General features: G+C 36.6%; 3 protein-coding genes across 3 annotated transcripts in view; 1 reads left to right on the top strand and 2 right to left on the bottom strand.

Moving 5' to 3' along the window:
* The window catches only part of LOC129575297 (SLIT-ROBO Rho GTPase-activating protein 1-like), a 51,121-nt gene that overhangs the window by 2,929 nt on the left and 31,584 nt on the right, over positions 1-16,608 (top strand). Inside the window, exon 3 of the mRNA XM_055458586.1 lies at positions 12,180-12,489. Within this exon, the coding sequence (XP_055314561.1) occupies positions 12,396-12,489 (94 nt within the window). The 5' untranslated portion in view covers positions 12,180-12,395. The remainder of the gene's footprint in view (positions 1-12,179; positions 12,490-16,608) is intronic.
* LOC129575299 (ctenidin-3-like) lies at positions 2,831-6,487 on the bottom strand. Its single transcript, XM_055458590.1, has 6 exons — positions 6,230-6,487; positions 5,784-5,874; positions 4,599-4,799; positions 3,812-3,903; positions 3,440-3,512; positions 2,831-3,195 (listed from the first exon to the last, which is right to left on the bottom strand). The coding sequence occupies exons 1-6, from the start codon at positions 6,335-6,337 to the stop codon at positions 3,059-3,061; spliced, it is 702 nt and encodes a 233-aa protein (XP_055314565.1). The 5' UTR covers positions 6,338-6,487; the 3' UTR covers positions 2,831-3,058.
* On the bottom strand, positions 8,725-11,701 carry LOC129575298 (prespore vesicle protein-like). The gene is made up of 5 exons (XM_055458588.1): positions 11,505-11,701; positions 11,104-11,227; positions 10,221-10,324; positions 9,555-9,725; positions 8,725-9,108 (listed from the first exon to the last, which is right to left on the bottom strand). The coding sequence occupies exons 1-5, from the start codon at positions 11,553-11,555 to the stop codon at positions 8,833-8,835; spliced, it is 726 nt and encodes a 241-aa protein (XP_055314563.1). The 5' UTR covers positions 11,556-11,701; the 3' UTR covers positions 8,725-8,832.

Raw genomic sequence — 16,608 nt, 5'->3', positions numbered from 1 at the left:
TCTCTCTCTCTCTCTCTCTCTCTCTCTCTCTCTCTCTCTCTCTCTCTGTCTCTCTCTCTCTTCGGCTTTTTGCACTTCGATTGACACGGATGAGTGTTATGTTTTTTTTTTATTAGAGTGTGTTTCTTTTTTACTGTCGCAGATGTGTTTTGGTCACAAGTTATGCATTTTGTGTCGTTGGGCTTGGACGACAGTTGATTGATAGCCATTGCTAAAATGTATGAACAATAGAAGAAAAAAAAAACAGTGACAGCAACAGCAGCCGCAACTATATATAACTATATTTCGACGGAAACTATACATTTTTGTGCAAAAGTCAATGGCCAAAGCCGAACGAATGTGTCCGTTTAAATGGAACTGGACTTCGCTTAATAGAACCGGTAATTCGGCGAACAAAAACGAGATTCAAATGATCAACTTGGCTAACTACTGTTATTGACTGTGTGTTTGTGTGTGCGCGTGTGCGTGTGCGCGCATTCGTGCTACGAAATAGAGTTCCATTTCACCAATTACGCGAATATTCACGCTACCGCAACAGCACCAGAAGCGAAGAAAAAAATCAACAAAAAGTTCATTGGGAAAACCGTTGGAAACGACGAAAAAATGGTTGAAGAAACAAAAAAAAACAATCATTGGCATCAATGTTGTGTTCTTTTTACTCAGTCACTCTCATCGTTTTGGTCCATGATTGCGTTTCGTAGCCGATCTAATCGAATGTTTGCCATTGAAAATTGCGGTTATTACACTCTCCATTTGTGTTTCTTTCTGCGCGCAGTTTTCTTTTTCTTCTCTTCTCTCTCTCTCTCTCTATCTCCACATTTCTTTCGTTCGATTCATTTTAATTTGCTTTTTCTAATGTCCACTGCGATTTTTTTTTCTTCTAATCCTCTACATCGCTTCTTCTTTCGACTCGAAAATATCGTGTAATGAACTATGATCAGAAGAGTCTTGATTTCAAAATAATCGGTATGTAAATGGAGAAATGATTGCCTTCGTCGTAGTCATCGCCATGTGAATTTTTCGAACTACGACGACGACGTCGAACAACAGCAACGACAACAACGACGACGACGATGATGATGATGATGAGGTAAATGTACTTTGTACGATCGATGCAGTTGTTACCACCAGTCAGGCGAGAAGACGCGCGAGCGCGATCGATCTTCAAACACCAAATCATCCCAGCATCGAAGTGATCTATCTCGCTCTCTCATCGCCGATGAGATGTTGTCGTCCAACACACATATCATTACCAATTTTTATCCATTTCAAGTGAAACTGAAATTAAAGTGTCTCACTCTATCTCTATCTCCCCGTGTGTGCCTCCAGTAGTAGCAGTAGCAGCAGCAATCTTCACTCGTGTATGGCGTCCGATGTATGCAGCCAAAGCAAGAATGTTGTACACCACAGTTTCACTTTGCATTTTAAATGTTTGCGCGACATACAAAGTAAATAGATATGTGTGTTGTGTCGCTCATCATCTCAATTTGTGCTTCCTTTTATTCTCTCTGTCTCTATGTGACTCTCTGTATGAGTGAGTGTGTTTGTGTGTTTTTCCTTTTTTTCAGCGGCTGTTTCATATGCCACACCAAAATGAAATGAAAATGTCGTGGCGTGGCAAGATGCGATGCGACAAATGTGATGCTGCTGCTGCTCTTCGGTACATCCATTTTGGATAATGCCAGGAAGCAATGAATATGTGCCTACTGTAGCAATATATCTATATATATCTATATATATCTGACAACACAAATCAAATAAGTACTTAAGAGAAAGGCAAAATCCTATTTTTGATGCGTTGCGCCATCATTTCGGTGAATATAACTGACTAAATTCGGCGATTAATGCTGAACAATGATCACCGAAATAAAAAAAAAAACAAATCGTATTTTTGGCCGACTCTCTCTCTCTCTCTCTCTCTCTCTCTCTCTCTCTCTTTCTCTCTCTCTCTCTCTCCCTCTCTGCGTGGCGGGAAAAACGATTTCAATCACTTTCGAATGGCTTGAATGAAAATTTGGCAGATATTTTTGGACACTCAATCATAGAAAAAAAACCAACCTGGCCTGTCGCTGAATCAAATTTGCATATACGCACCGTTTGATGTGCTTTCACTTGTGGCATCGGTGATCAACTCTCACTCTCGCAGTGCGTATGTCAAGCGATAAATTGGTATTTGTCTTCGCTTTGCGATCAATGCTTTGCATCGAAATGTGTACAACCTTTTGATTCACTTTGCTTCGATTCGCTTTGCTTTGTGCCGTGCAAACTTTATTTTATTTTTGTCATTCGGGCGCATCTGCTTCAATTGCAATGACCGATTGAAATTATCTTGACAACCTTGAAATTGAATTCAAGAACAATTTTATTGATGTTGTGCTCGCGAGATAATGACGCTTCTTCACAATCGCACATAAGATGATCGTTGTGTGCGTTGACTTGAAGTGCGACCACATTCTTGGCCATTCCTTTATTTGATTGCTTTGTGTACGAAATGCTACTTGAAATCTCTTTCCAAGCATTTTCGCATTCGTTTCGGTTGCTCTTGAGTGTATTATTCTTAAATAGTCAGAACGACTTTTTGTCTGTGGTTTTAATGAATGTTTCATGTAAAAAGGTACAACATTCTTTTGTTTATATGACGGTTCTTCGGGTGACTTCGTAAAAATGTTGAAATAAGCTTAAACTCTATTCTTTTCGTGTAAAAAAAAAATCGAATCGAGCAAAAAAACACATTCAAAGTAACAAACGTTTGAAGCGGAGAAACGGACTGAAATGACCAAATCGAGAATAAAATCGTTTTCGAAAACCAAAATCAAAAGTCAGAGCGTGTAAATTTTTAATAAATACATATTTATTCGTCGTATAAAAAAAAGACAATGAAAACAATTTTTTTTTTCGTTTGGAATTTTCGAATAGAGAGGACTCCTCGGGTTTCTCTTTTTAGAGCGATTGGTAACTTCCGGTTGTGATTATAATTTTTGTTCTCTAATGTGTTACGATTCAACAATTGATTTATTTTTGTACAAAATTCTCATCAAAATTGATGTATATATTGGGCTTAATCCCAGCCACCGGCACCGGCAGTCCAGCCTTGGTGATCGTTTGATGGCCAGATACCACCAGATGGCCATCCTTGGCCACCGCTTGGTGGTCCACCTTGGATTTTGATGACTTTAATGACTTGTGGAGCTGGTCCTGCAAACAAATACCACATTGAATATCAGTTGATGCGGATGAACATGAAAAAAAAACCGAATTGCATTTTATTTCCATTTGATACATTGGATTTCCCAATCAATCTTGAAATTAATGCGTCACATGACACAAACAGAATAGGCGAACTTTTTTTCTGACTCAGTTGAATTCTCATAAGAAATAACCGTATAGAAACCGTTGATACATGCTAAACCATGGTTTTTCAAATTAGAATGACACTCACCTGATGAGTATCCACCATGACCGCCGCCGCCATGTCCTCCTGAATGACCGCCAGCGAATCCACCATCGATCAACTACAATGAATCAGAAAATCCCAATTGAAATTAAAGTTCTAAGATTCAGAGTTAATTTAATCCGTTATGGAATGTCAGCCAAAATGAGCACGCAGATAAAACGGCTGCGTAGTTAACTATTTTTGATAATAGTTTATCTTAGATTTTTGTTTTTTTTCGTTTTTTAAAATAAAATTTTATGACCAAATATGGTGTTGCTGATAATGTTGCTCCAGCAAAAAAAATTGTATTGAAATATTATGACTGGACGGGGAGAGTAGATTATGATTCAGACCGAGAGAAATTTTTGAAATACAAACCTTGATAACTTTAACGGGAGCAGCGTGTCCACCTCCATGACCACCGCCTGAGTATCCACCATGGCCGCCGCCGCCGCCGCCGCCATGTCCTCCTATAAATGGAAAACAAAACAGTCAGAAATTATATACCATTCGAATCGCAGTTCATATTTTGTAATTATTTCGATTGTGACTTTTGTTTGACATTTTTTTTATCGTTCATGTTCAAGTGTTTACATGCAAATTTTTTTGTATTGTGATTGTAATCAAAAGAATTTACTCGACATTTTCGTTTCAACCACTGATATTTGCGTAAATCAGCTAAGATTTTGAAATAATTTCACGCGAAAATCACAGCCGAGTAAGTTCCAGTTATTTAAGTTGTCACTTTTTTTTCGTACATTCATAACAACGAGAATGATGTTGAATTTGTCGAGAGAGAGAGAGAGAGAGAGAGAACATGGCAATTGCATCACTCATTATTTCAACCGGTTTCATGTGTGTGATTATTACAAGTCAGCAGAGAAAAATGTGAATGCGCATATCTAAATATTCGTTCTTACGATAGTCATAGTGACGCGAGTGTTATTTTTATGTTGTTGTTTTTCTCTGCCTTTTATTTGACATATATTCCAAGTGTTATTGTGATTTAATCATACACAGTAATATGTGTTATAGAAATAAAAGCAACAGAACTATCACAATTAAGTGAATCACATGCTTGAAATCATTTCAATTTCATTTGTAATTGTGGATGTCGAACAAAAAACCGTTATGGTTCTTTTTTCTTCTTATTGTTGAAACGTACCTTGAACGCGAACAATCTTGATGACTTGCTCATCATGTCCACCACCATGTCCACCTCCATGTCCGCCAGAGTATCCACCATGTCCACCTCCATGTCCTTGGTCCTCAATCACTTTGATGATCTTGGTTGGAGCGAGGCTACCGCCACTTTGCCAGCCGCCGCCACCACCACCGCCACTTTGCCAGCCGCCACCACCACCACCTGCAACATTGAATTTGAAACGTTTAAATCACTCGCAAGTCATTCCAAATATTTATCGCTTTTTTTATACGATATGACTCGTCCAATTCTGTGAATTTATTATATTTTTCAACAAAAATGGTATCATTTTTTTCCACAGAAATGGTCATGTTTTCACTTCGAACGTTCTATATTGATACTGAGCACGCGATTCGAACAACTATTTCGATCGATGGCCCGATTAAAACCGTATAAATTTTATATGGCCGTATGATTTTTATCGCATCCAATTTACATTTTAAAACAGTGTCAAACAATTCAAGCATTTCCGTTATATTCTATTCATATCGCTCCAATAAACTGTTGTTTTTAGCTCCATTTTTATTTTGAATTTGCCTTTTTCGTTTCGTTTCTTTTCGCATGGTGTGATTCTTCTGTTGTTTTTTCTTTTTATGACACACGACCGAGTTTCTATCACTTTCGAACCGTTTTATTGTGTGTCAATTGAAACGGAGAGTTTTAAACGTGTGAATTGAACACGGACAGATTCGCTATTTGAAAAATTTGATGAATGAAATTTAAGTATTATTGAAATTTTTAAAATTATCGTCAATTTTGTCAATTTAAAATGAGTAGAAACAGTTTTCCGCTCTCACAATTCGACGAATCAATTATCTTTTTTGATAAATTTGTCTGAAATACGGTAAGATCAATTCGTTTGTGGTTGGATCGCCTCGGTAAAAAAAATGCGTATCTTTTGCTCTTCAAACGGAAAACGAAAGCTTCCCGAAACAGTTTTCGATTTTCACAAGGAAAGAATAAAATCTCTTAGTTTACAAACGGAATAGGTATCTTGATTTTCCTCAAAGAGTTTTCGGTTTCCTTTCATCAAAGAATCCTTTTGCTATGTTCCAAGTGATTCTTTATCAATTTTCCGATCGTTCGCATTTTCAAATCTGGTGATCTTCTTGAAATCGCACTTAAAATTATCACTTAAATTCTTACCTGATTGCCATCCACCGCTGTCACCACCACCGCCGCCGCTCAAAAAACCGGCCGATGCATAGGCAGCACAAACAAGGACACAGACAAATACCTGCAACAATGAAACACTCGCTTTTAGTTCACTGTGGTACAATGTGCTAAAAATCGATGGACGATCGATTTTCTGAAGAACGTTTTATTTTTGCTCTAGTTTTTATCGTTCACAATTCACATATATTCAAAACGTTCCAATTATTATTCGATAAATGTAAACGTTCTGAGATAACAAATACTCGCGAATCGGTTGAAAAATATTCAATTTTCCATCTTCAATTATCGACAAACTTCTAATGGCTCAAACTTTCAATTATTCACAGTTAAACACAAGATGTTCCGAAAGGCATCCAATAGAGATGAGACCACGAAAATTAAAAAAAAAACTAGACAAATTTCTTTTGTGTTTTTACCTTCATGTTGATGTCGAACAGCTCACAAGAGTCAACTGACTGATGCTGGCTAACTGGCAGCGCCGAGCTTTTATACCATTTCAAAAAATTAGCCAAAATAACCGTCATATGAGAAAGGTGTCCGCGCACGCAGTAGCTAGATACCTAGCCTGAAAAAAATCGCTACATTGCCGCACAGCCCAAAGTCACAAGCGAAAACGAAACAACAACAAGAGGACAGATGGGACACCGAATGAAAAGAAAAATATGAAAACAATCATCGACCAACATTAGGTTTTTGCTTTTCTTTTTTTGGATTTTAATTACATGAATAGAAAAGCTCGATATCGCAATTATCATATAACGATATGTTTTTTCCCTACTTCTTCTTCTTCTTCTTCTGTTCCGAATTTCATATTCCATACGGTTGTCTTTTGTTGTTGTTATTATTTATGCAGCACCATTAATATTATCATTTGTCTTCGCATCAATGCGAATAAGATGAGATCGATAGCGTGAGCGTACGCTATATGTGCGTTTGCCATCATGTTTTTTTCCTATCCACTCTATTACCATCTTTGTCCATCGCATTCTATCAAAGTGGCTCAATGTCCCCAAAAATTTCAGTTTTTTCTTATCCTCCGAATTCATCTTTATGTTTACACACAGTGTGTGTGTGTGTGTGTGTGTGTGTGTGTGCGTTTGCCATTTATCTAAGCATATTAATCTTAGGCGAAGAATAATAATGAAAAATAACGCGTTTCAAAATGCAAAAATCGCCTTTTTTGCAAATTGAAAGTCACACAAATTTCGGTGGATAGAAACATAAAATAATCAGTCGGCAAGGCTTTTTGGGATGACTTATATGGGATAATATTATTACCAAATTTTATAAAACCTAATGAATTTTTTGCGTTTTTCCCCTTCCCCATTTTTGTACGCACGTTTCCTCTCCAGCGGCGCATTTGCTAATGCCCAGTTATTAAAACATATTTGTTTGCAAGTTGATTTTTGATTTTTGATTTTTACATAAACTGAATTTAGAGAGACTTAATTGTCAAAGAAGAAAAAAAAACATCGAATTATAAAATGCGTGATTGGAAAAAAAAAATCTGCATATACATGATGCAATTTTTTGTGTTTTGGTCACTTAATCAACGAATCATTTGTCGGATGACAATCGTTCATTTGTTGTTTTTGCTACGGCAGCAATGGCATCAAATCAATCCTTTTTTTCCCGCAACAGTCGCAGGTTCGCAATGAAATTGGCGAAACAAATTGAGATTATTACTTTTTACGTTTGCAAATCTGCGTATTGATGTTGTAACCTCATTCGCATCTTTTCGCTTAATAACACGTGCAAATCTCCGTTGAATTTTAATTCGTATTTGCGAACGCTCAAATTCACACCTGACTGAAAGAGGATCGGGCGATATCTTTTTCACGGAGGCTGTGGCGGTGGCGGCAATTAGCCCATTATGTGTTGTACAAAACCGATGTTTAACCCAATTTGAAATGCATTACAAACGAAACAAAATGGAACGCATCTTTGACTGGGTCATTCAATTACCAAAAATTACTTTGAAAAATTACGTCAGACAATCGGGCGGTTGGTCATTTGCTTGCTCGATCGCACATAATGTGCGCAATTAATCATCGCAACGTGCACACAGAGCATGAGCATAGGGTGAGAAATTGTTGAATTTCAATTTGATGTGTATGTTGTTACGATGCTCTGCGGCAGTCAATGTTACGTGTGTATTCAATTGTCGTGTAATATATTCACATTCAAATGGTGTTTTAAAAAAAAAAACAACGATTGCGGCTGCGACTGTGTAGCAACAACACCGCACACAAACCGCTCTCTTCGCCTGATAAATGACATATTTGTGGCTTTGTTTCGTCGCACGATGCATGCTCTCTGCCGATGGCAGAGCATTAAATTGTTATTATTTTCCCAATGTAACGACCTAGATTTTGTTTTTTTTCAAAGCCTTTATTCATAAGGTAAAAGTTCGAAGCGATGGTTGCGTGCAATGCACATTTTTTTCATCTCTTTTAAATAGACAAACAAATCATCTTCTATTTCCAATCAAATCATTAGCTTATTTTCATGCTGCGTGTATAGAAATCGACAGTGTCAAGTAAAAGTTTTCTGAATGTCATTTTTTCCTTTCCGCTTCTTTGTCTTCTCTTTTGTCAATTATGCATAAATTTCGATCGATGTTTCCAAATGGGAATCGAACTGTTCATCGCCAAATTCTCTTCCTCTCTGTATCTCTGTGTGTGTTTTTATCTCCAAAGCCGAAAAAAATGCAAATCATTTATTTCCGTACCTAAGTTTAAAATCTTGTAAAGATGAATTTTTGTATGTTTCACTGATTCTATTTTCACAGAAAAAAAGGGAAGCACCAGTCATTTTCTAATAGTTGATAATTTACTACTCTAAGGTAGTAGGACTTTTATTTTCTTTTTTCGCTAGTCAAATTTTACATTTACAAAATTTGCAACATTTTTCCAAGTAAAAAAAATTGATTTGGCCTTAAATTTGTATAAAAAATAGCATCTGATGACTTGGGCCATTGCTTAAACTTGCAATGATTTCCTTAGCGCGGACTTCGCATTTACCAGTTCCATTCTGGTTGGGCCTTGATGATCTTGATGATTCTAACATTTGGTGATGGACCATTGTCTGATGAGCCACGGAAACTGTTGAACAAAGAGCTCCAACCGCTGTATCTTCCGGATGATGAAACATCATTGTTTGAGTTGATCACTTTAATGATTTTAACTGGGTTCGGAGCTGGACGTTGTTGCACGAGCTTGATGATTTGTAGTGGTTTTGGTGCTGGCACAGCAATTCGTTGGATGACTTTGATGATTTGTTGCGTGTGTTGGACCTAAAAAAACAGAACAAATTGCAATTTAGTTCAAGTACCATTCCCTTTCGAATTGATGTGATCTAAATATGTGTGATTTGTTTTTGGGATCAAAATTCTTCGAACTTTTTAAATTTGCCACAATCATTCAATATTACACTTTAAACGGTTACATTTGCTTTAACGTTTAAATTGTAATACTTTCGGTGTTTTAGTTTCAAAATGATCAAACTACTTGTGGAGCCGATTGGACATATTTGATGTATTGTTGGGCTGGTGCGGCATACTATATGAAAAATAACACCATTTTAATATTCACAAACACTTTCACTTCGGAAAGTGAGTTTAACCGCCCAAAATTCACCATATTTTTGAGTTGATTTGCCTTGCTATTTCTCTTAATCGAGAGCTATACTAGACCATTAGACAACAGAGAAATATACAAATTCATGGAGTTTGATCATTACCTGTGGAGCAACCAAGTGAGGGGCTTGAGCTGGACCAGAGTAGAATACTGGTGCTGGTTCACTGATCACTTTAACGACTTGTGGAGCTGGAGCAGCTTGGAATTGTTGAACGGGTTGTGGAGCTGGGGCAGCGTGGAATTGTTGAATGGCAATTGGGGCTGGAGTGGCAATCTGTATAAATATAAACGATTTAATTGTTTTCATCGATAGTTCTATTATTTGAATTTGGGCACATCGAACCGTTGTTATGAAAAAACGATGATTTTTTTTTGAATGCGTAAATGACTTGTTTGTATTTTGAAATGAAATAATTGAAATGTTTCGAAACGATACAAATTTTTGGAAGAATTTGGTCTTTGAACTGTGGAACAATATGATCAAATTGCTTGGAATCATCAAATCAAATTCGCATCAAATATTCTGGGTAAGCAATTCGATCAATTCGCTCAATCCATTCAACACAGTCAATATTGCTAACAAATCATGTCGATTATAACAATTTCGATGTGATCAATTGTCTCGAAATGAGCACAAAATGTCTTGGAAGACATCGAACAGAGGTGAAAACTCGATGATAAACGAAAAGAAAATGATATTTGATGGCGGAATAATTCTGAAAATAATTGAATTTTAATGGAGAGAAAATAGATTGGTTGATTTACTTACTGGTTCACTTTGGATTACTTTGACGGAAATTTGAGCTGGAGCAGCTTCAACGAATTGTTGTGCTGGGGAGGCATGAACTTCTTGAACGGCAAATTGAGCTGGTGCTATATTGAACAGTTGACATTAGTTGAATTGTATATTGCGAGTTTATATTTGCATCCATTGAATTTATGTGTATTTTCTTCATGCAAACGGCCAGTTTTTCAAATATTCCCAAAGAAATAAGGTCAACAACTGAGATGAATGAATTTCCCACCGCGATAGTCTCGATCATTAAACGTCAAACCAACAACGCCACACATTTTGACGGGAACTACATTGATGAGTGTATGCAATGCAGTGTCAAACATAGTTTGTGTGGTGAAATAGTAATTATCATTTGAATTTTAAATAAATAAAAATGTTTCGATTCTGCCAAATAAAATTGTGATGCCGCTGGCACACAAGACAAAAAATTGCTTTCTTTCGGTAGATTAAACCCGTATTTAAAAAAAATATTCTTCTTCCATTTTCAATTGAGTTGTATGAGAGGTTTTATATGAAATATTGGAGTTTCTATAATAAAAAAAACACAAAATGTTAGATTCAAAATAGAAACTGGTTCGTGGCAGAATTGTTTTTTTTTAATTTTGCGGACCATACTGAGAAAACGTTTGCGTTCGAATAGAAAACTACTCTGAAACAGAAGTTGATTTGACATTAGCTGTCAAACCGGCAAGATGAACAAGTGCATTTGTAAAGTGAGCGAGTTAACTCTGTGTCAGCAGGTTTTGAACGAATTTCATTTTGCAAATGATATTGTTGTTAGCGTAATGATACCCCCGCGGAATTTCCTTTGAAATTTTCTCAAATTTATGAATTAAAAAAAAAATGAAAATTGTACCATGGTGGTATTGAGCTTCTGCTGATGCTGGGTATGCGTATCCTTCCTTTGGTGGCAACAAATTCTCGGATGGCAAAAGTCCGGCTGAGGCGTGAGCTAAAATTGACAAGACAACGGCGAAAGTCTGAGTCCGAATAAATAGAGAGAAAAAAGAATAAACACTTTGATCAGCAATTGACTTTATCGATGTCACTCGTGATTTGCACAATTTTGACTTTGATAGGAACATTCTAAAGCTTTGATTGCTTAACTTTCGATTGTCTTTTTTTTGAAGCTAGATAATTTCAATTCAATTTAATATTTTGGATTTCATTCACAAATATTGTTGACAAAAGTTGAAAAAATTCGAATCGTATTCACTAGTGTCAAACAGAAAATGCTCGCAATTTGTTCGTATGTACCTTCATGTTTAGATGTTTTTCGTTTGAAATTTCACAAAAAACTGATACCATTTCGAAAAATGTCACCGGTTTTTAAAGTGATCGAATTTTGGACCGACAAACGCTAAAAAAAGAGTTGTCTGTGTTTTTTTTTACATAATTTTGTTAGCAATTAATTCAATTAGCTTGTGCGTAAATATATGAGATCGATCATCTAACGCGAGTGATTGCGATTGACGATGAAGAATAAGGTGGTTACCATTTGCATTTGGATTTCAGGTTTGATGATATGAAGGCGAATGGCTTTATCTAATTGATTGATCTCCTTTTTTTAACCGAATGTTTTTGAAAAAAGTTTGCTTCATTTCACTGCCGCAAAATTGACTTGCATTTTTAAATATCACTACACAAATCTGACGAAGAGATGCGTGGCCATTAAACACAAAACACTTCCAACGATTTGCATATCCTTGCAATGTGATGATGATGCGTAAGCGATTCACATTACAGAAATGCAAATGTACATATCCAAAAAATGTGATTAACGTAAAAAAGTGAGCAAAAAGAGCAATAAATCTGCACAACATTCCTGCGAATTGAATATCTTTGATAAGACACACGATTTTATTCAATTTCACAATTTCTCATGGAATTTAACACGTGCATTTGTATCAATTTATTCGTTGTATTTTGCAGGTGGCAGCGGCCAAAAATTGACGTAACACAGATATCCGATCGGATCGATATGTGCGATATACCGTTTATCATCACATTAAATTGAATTCAAAATCAAAAGGAAACGAAGTGAAGAAGCAAATAAAAACAAGCAACCGCAACGAAGAAGACACACGAAACACGATAACAACAACAACAGCAACCACAACGAAGATAGTTGTATATTTACAATTAAACATGAATGGCGTAACAGCGATGGACGAAAATGGAGAAGGCGTGAAAAGCCCAATCAAACGGCTTGGATCCACTCGAAAATTGATGCTTTTCAATAGTAAGTACCGTTTTATATACGTTCATTCAGTCGATTTTCGAGTTTTGTTTTGTTGGAAGCATATATATATGTATATGAGGATTGAAGATTGAATCGATATCGCAGAAAGGAATTCGATCTCATAAATCGATCGATATCAGCAAAAATATAACAAACGCTTTCTTCGTGCGCGTGTTCAAAACCTTAAGACTCCCCAATTGTTCACAATTGTTCAGTGCGAGTCCGACAAAAGGGCGAGATACATAATGTACATTCATACCAAAACCGAAAAGACAAAAGTAAGTGCCTTAAGAATCCAGTCTCAATGACATTTTAATATGGTGAAACTGTGACTAATTCCATATTACAATGCGTACGTATGCATTTTCAATGGCTCATAAAAACCGACGACATCAAAAATGTGTATAATAAAAAAAAAGAACAGAATAAAAACCACCGACAAATTATTTGTTTGAGGTTAATATGACCCAATGTTTCAAGAGAAAGATAGCCGCAACCAAACACATAGAGAGTAAAAGGGACAGAGAAAGAGCGACCACGGGCGTGAGAGTTCATTGCAGCAGAAGAAAAAACGCGTATACATATAGCCGAACAAAAGCCGGAATTGAATAATTTACGCACATAATATATGCTTTATTAAGTGGCCGAACCGAAAAGTGACTGCACTATTAAGATGGATTGTTTATTAACGAAATGATTTTTATGAATTCACACGATACGTACTCAAGCGAAAAACGAATACACTTACAAATAAATACGCACATTCACCGCGTGCTGTGAGCTAGCGAGCAAGGGAGTCAGTGAGCGGGCCAGAGAGCCGCAAGTGACGGAGACGTTCAAAAGTAACACGATCAACTTTCAAATTGCATGCACGAATCAAACAATTATTGTGTTTATTGTATGAGAGATGAGATTACATGTAAAATGATTAAATTATTACCCAAAGGGAATGAAAACAAAACACAGCAGCAGCAGCAGCAGCACCGTGCAGTACAATGCAAAAGTGAGAATCACCGTAAAAAATGTACCATTCAAGAGAATGTTGCAATTGAAGAGTGTTTCAAGTCGAAGAAGAAAAGACCATACTTTGAAAAGAGAAAAACAAGTAGAGAATGAAGTTTCAATTGAGCGATGGGATTGAATAATGAAACTCAACCAAGAAAACAAACACATGAATTGAAGAAAACTTGCAAATTTATTCCAATTTTATGTGTTTCGAAACGAAGGACGTCATTTTGCAGATGAAATGAAAAGACTCTTTTATTTATTTATATGTTTAAAACATTTGGAATTGCAGCTAAAACAACCAAAAGACAGACCTAAAGCAATAACAAAATGTAACGAAACAGTTTTTTCACTCACGCTTTCTCCCTCTATCTCTCTCTCTCTCTCTCTCTCTCTCTCTCTCTCGCTCTCGCATCTTTCAAAAAAGAATAAATTGAGCAAGAAAAAAAACACGAAAAGCAAAAAAGAACTTCGTTAAAGAAACATTTTGGTTTAATTTCTCTTTGTAAACAGTTTTGTGTGTGATCCAAAGCATATGGTTGACACATTTATCTCCGAGACATTGTGAGGCGACAGCCAATTTTTTCCGTATCACATCAATTTATTATCATTATTTTTTTTTGGCACTTTCTCTGTTCGCCTCTTCTGCCACATAAATACATTTTTTAAAATTTATTTCATTCATGAACTTCACTTACTGTGTGTGTGCAGCAGCGATGAGGCAATATGAACTTTTAAAAACATGTGCTGTAACAGCAGCAACAGCAACAACGACAACGAACACACACAAAAAAGGAACAACTGTGTATTCAAAACGAGTTAAGCAGAAGTGAAAGAAAAAAACATATGCACAAAGTGGTGCAACAGTTTTTTTTCTCCATTCGAATCCTTTTGATTTGTGGCTTTGAGAAAGTGTCTGACATGTAATCAGCTTGGGTTTGTTCATACTATTCATAATTTGACTTCCTTTGCATTTCGTTCGCTCCTTCGACACAACGGGGCAACATTTGCATCGTTTTTGTCCAATTTTGCACTGGTTCACGCACAACAAAATTTAAGTGGGTTCAACTGTGGTGAGTGATGGACATATGTGTGTAGCATATTTATGGGCGCAAAATAAGCGCTCGCATTGATGCTGCACACACAAGCATCACTTTCCATCTCATCGGTTTTTCCCGTTTTAGATTGTGTAGCTTCGCTTGTGATATCATTTCGGGTCGCTCTGTGTGTGGATTTGAACTTTCGCGTCAAACCCGTAAATCAATCCACAGGCCAGATTAAGTTTATGATTTTTCTCTGTTCGCCTGTCTGCCTATTTTTTTCTCGCTCTCATTTGTTTGTTTGCTTCGTGTAACGACGAACTGTTTAAATATCTTTTTAGAGATTAGCCGCGGCTCAAAGTAATTGAGTGATTTGTGCTTGTGTGTGTATGCGAGAGAGAGCGAACGAGAGCAACAGGCATAGTTAGGGGCTTAGTTTCATTATATCATTTCCAAATGACACACTAGCTGAGGCAATTCAACACAAATGTAGCCTGTGCGACTTTGAATCTGGCCCACTGATTGACTAATTCTGCGTGCATTCGGGCTATTGAATCAACATCTGTTTCTTCGATTTGGACACAATCTTTGCGAAATCACTGCGTGACAAATGACAGTGTCTCGAATTTTGGGATTATGATTCTCTTTTTACGCTCATTACCAAAAACCAGTGTTCAAATGCACGCTAACGCCGCGGCCACAACGCAATACATCAATTTTTATGTTCCATTCATTTCGATAAGCATTTATTTGTGTTTTCTACTCGCTAATTCAATCAACGCAACCATTTCAATCAATTTTATGCCAGATTATACCCGCTTGCATGCAACAGAAGATGTGTTATTAAACTAAAACTATTTGATATGCGCGTCTATTATCTTGACCATTAAATAATAAAATGCGGCTATTTTTGCCCCGACTTGCTTCTACATTCGTGCGAACGTCTTCTCTCTCTCTCTCTGCCTCTCTCTTCTCCTCCTTCGTTCTTCTCGCTCCAATCACATTCATTCGACTCACGATCGCATTTGAAAAGAGAAATAACCGCAATCAAGATGAAAGAGCAACTACTTACGAACGATAATTCGATAATTGTAAAATTGTCTCATCGTCATCATCGTCGTTGCCGTCTCTTTTTCAGCGCTCTGACGCGATTCCCATTATTTGTATTTAATGTTGTTCGATGTTTTATGTCAAGTTGTGACTTCAAAACCCATATTTCTCACTTGAATATATCGAATTTAACCTTCAGATTTTATTACGGATGATTAGAAACTGAATTGGAGTCGCGCTTGAGAGTGCAAAGCAAAACGTGAGATAGTGAGAGAGGAACAAGGCGACGAAGGACTGAATGAGTTGCTGCTGCTGTTTTTTTTTTGTCGTTCGTTGTTCCCAGAATAAAATGCGTCACTTGATCGTTCCGATGAGGGAAGGGTTTTTATGACGCAAGCCACGGCTGCATTTCATTAGGAAAATGAGTTTTTATTGAGAGAACGATGAGTGAAAAGCAGACGGGATTTTTATGAAGAGAATAGAGTTTTACTTCATTCGAATTTAGATTTATTAGAAAATTTACGATGCAACTTGAGAAACTAAATGGGTTTTTATGAATGAATCAACTGAAATAAAAATGAATGGTTTCCTTGGGGAAACGACCACAATTCACGTTAAACCAACTGCATTTGTTGGTAAAATTGACGGAATTTATCGGGAAAATGAACTGATTTTGTGAGAAAACCATCAAAATGTCCGAAAAACAGAATCATTCACTTCTAAGAAAATGATCATAATTTTCAAGGAATTATGAAGAAAACAAAAACGCTCCATATTCCCGTCAAAATCAACTTTGCGTCTTATTTTAGATTTTCTATTTCGGTAGCGATGAAAACGTGACTATTTCATTAACAATGCCACAATTTCCAGCTGAAATGAATGCCACCAATTCGAAAAATGTACCGTTTTTCATAACACGAGAATGAAAACAACTCATACTCTGGTTAAAATTCATAAAAAAAAAATGCTAAAATGAGATCACAAAAATACACACCTACACAAGAAATGAAGAAAAAGTGCGCGA

This window comes from Sitodiplosis mosellana, unplaced genomic scaffold (genome assembly GCF_009176505.1).
Source record: "Sitodiplosis mosellana isolate CC-2019 unplaced genomic scaffold, AAFC_SMos_1.0 Smas_scaffold_6166, whole genome shotgun sequence".
Classification (NCBI taxonomy): Eukaryota; Metazoa; Arthropoda; class Insecta; order Diptera; family Cecidomyiidae; genus Sitodiplosis; species Sitodiplosis mosellana.
This window is presented reverse-complemented; position numbering and strand designations above follow the sequence as displayed.

Coding starts and splice junctions, on each gene's coding strand:
- LOC129575299 (XM_055458590.1), bottom strand. CDS start 6,337: ATGACGGTTATTTTGGCTAATTTTTTGAAATGGTATAAAAGCTCGGCG. Junction 3,904..4,598: donor CAAGATTGTTCGCGTTCAAG/GTACGTTTCAAC, acceptor TTCCATTTATAG/GAGGACATGGCGGCGGCGGC. Junction 3,196..3,439: donor TCATGGTGGATACTCATCAG/GTGAGTGTCATT, acceptor ATTTGTTTGCAG/GACCAGCTCCACAAGTCATT.
- LOC129575298 (XM_055458588.1), bottom strand. CDS start 11,555: ATGGTATCAGTTTTTTGTGAAATTTCAAACGAAAAACATCTAAACATG. Junction 10,325..11,103: donor AGAAGCTCAATACCACCATG/GTACAATTTTCA, acceptor TGTTCAATATAG/CACCAGCTCAATTTGCCGTT. Junction 9,109..9,554: donor CTCACTTGGTTGCTCCACAG/GTAATGATCAAA, acceptor CTGTTTTTTTAG/GTCCAACACACGCAACAAAT.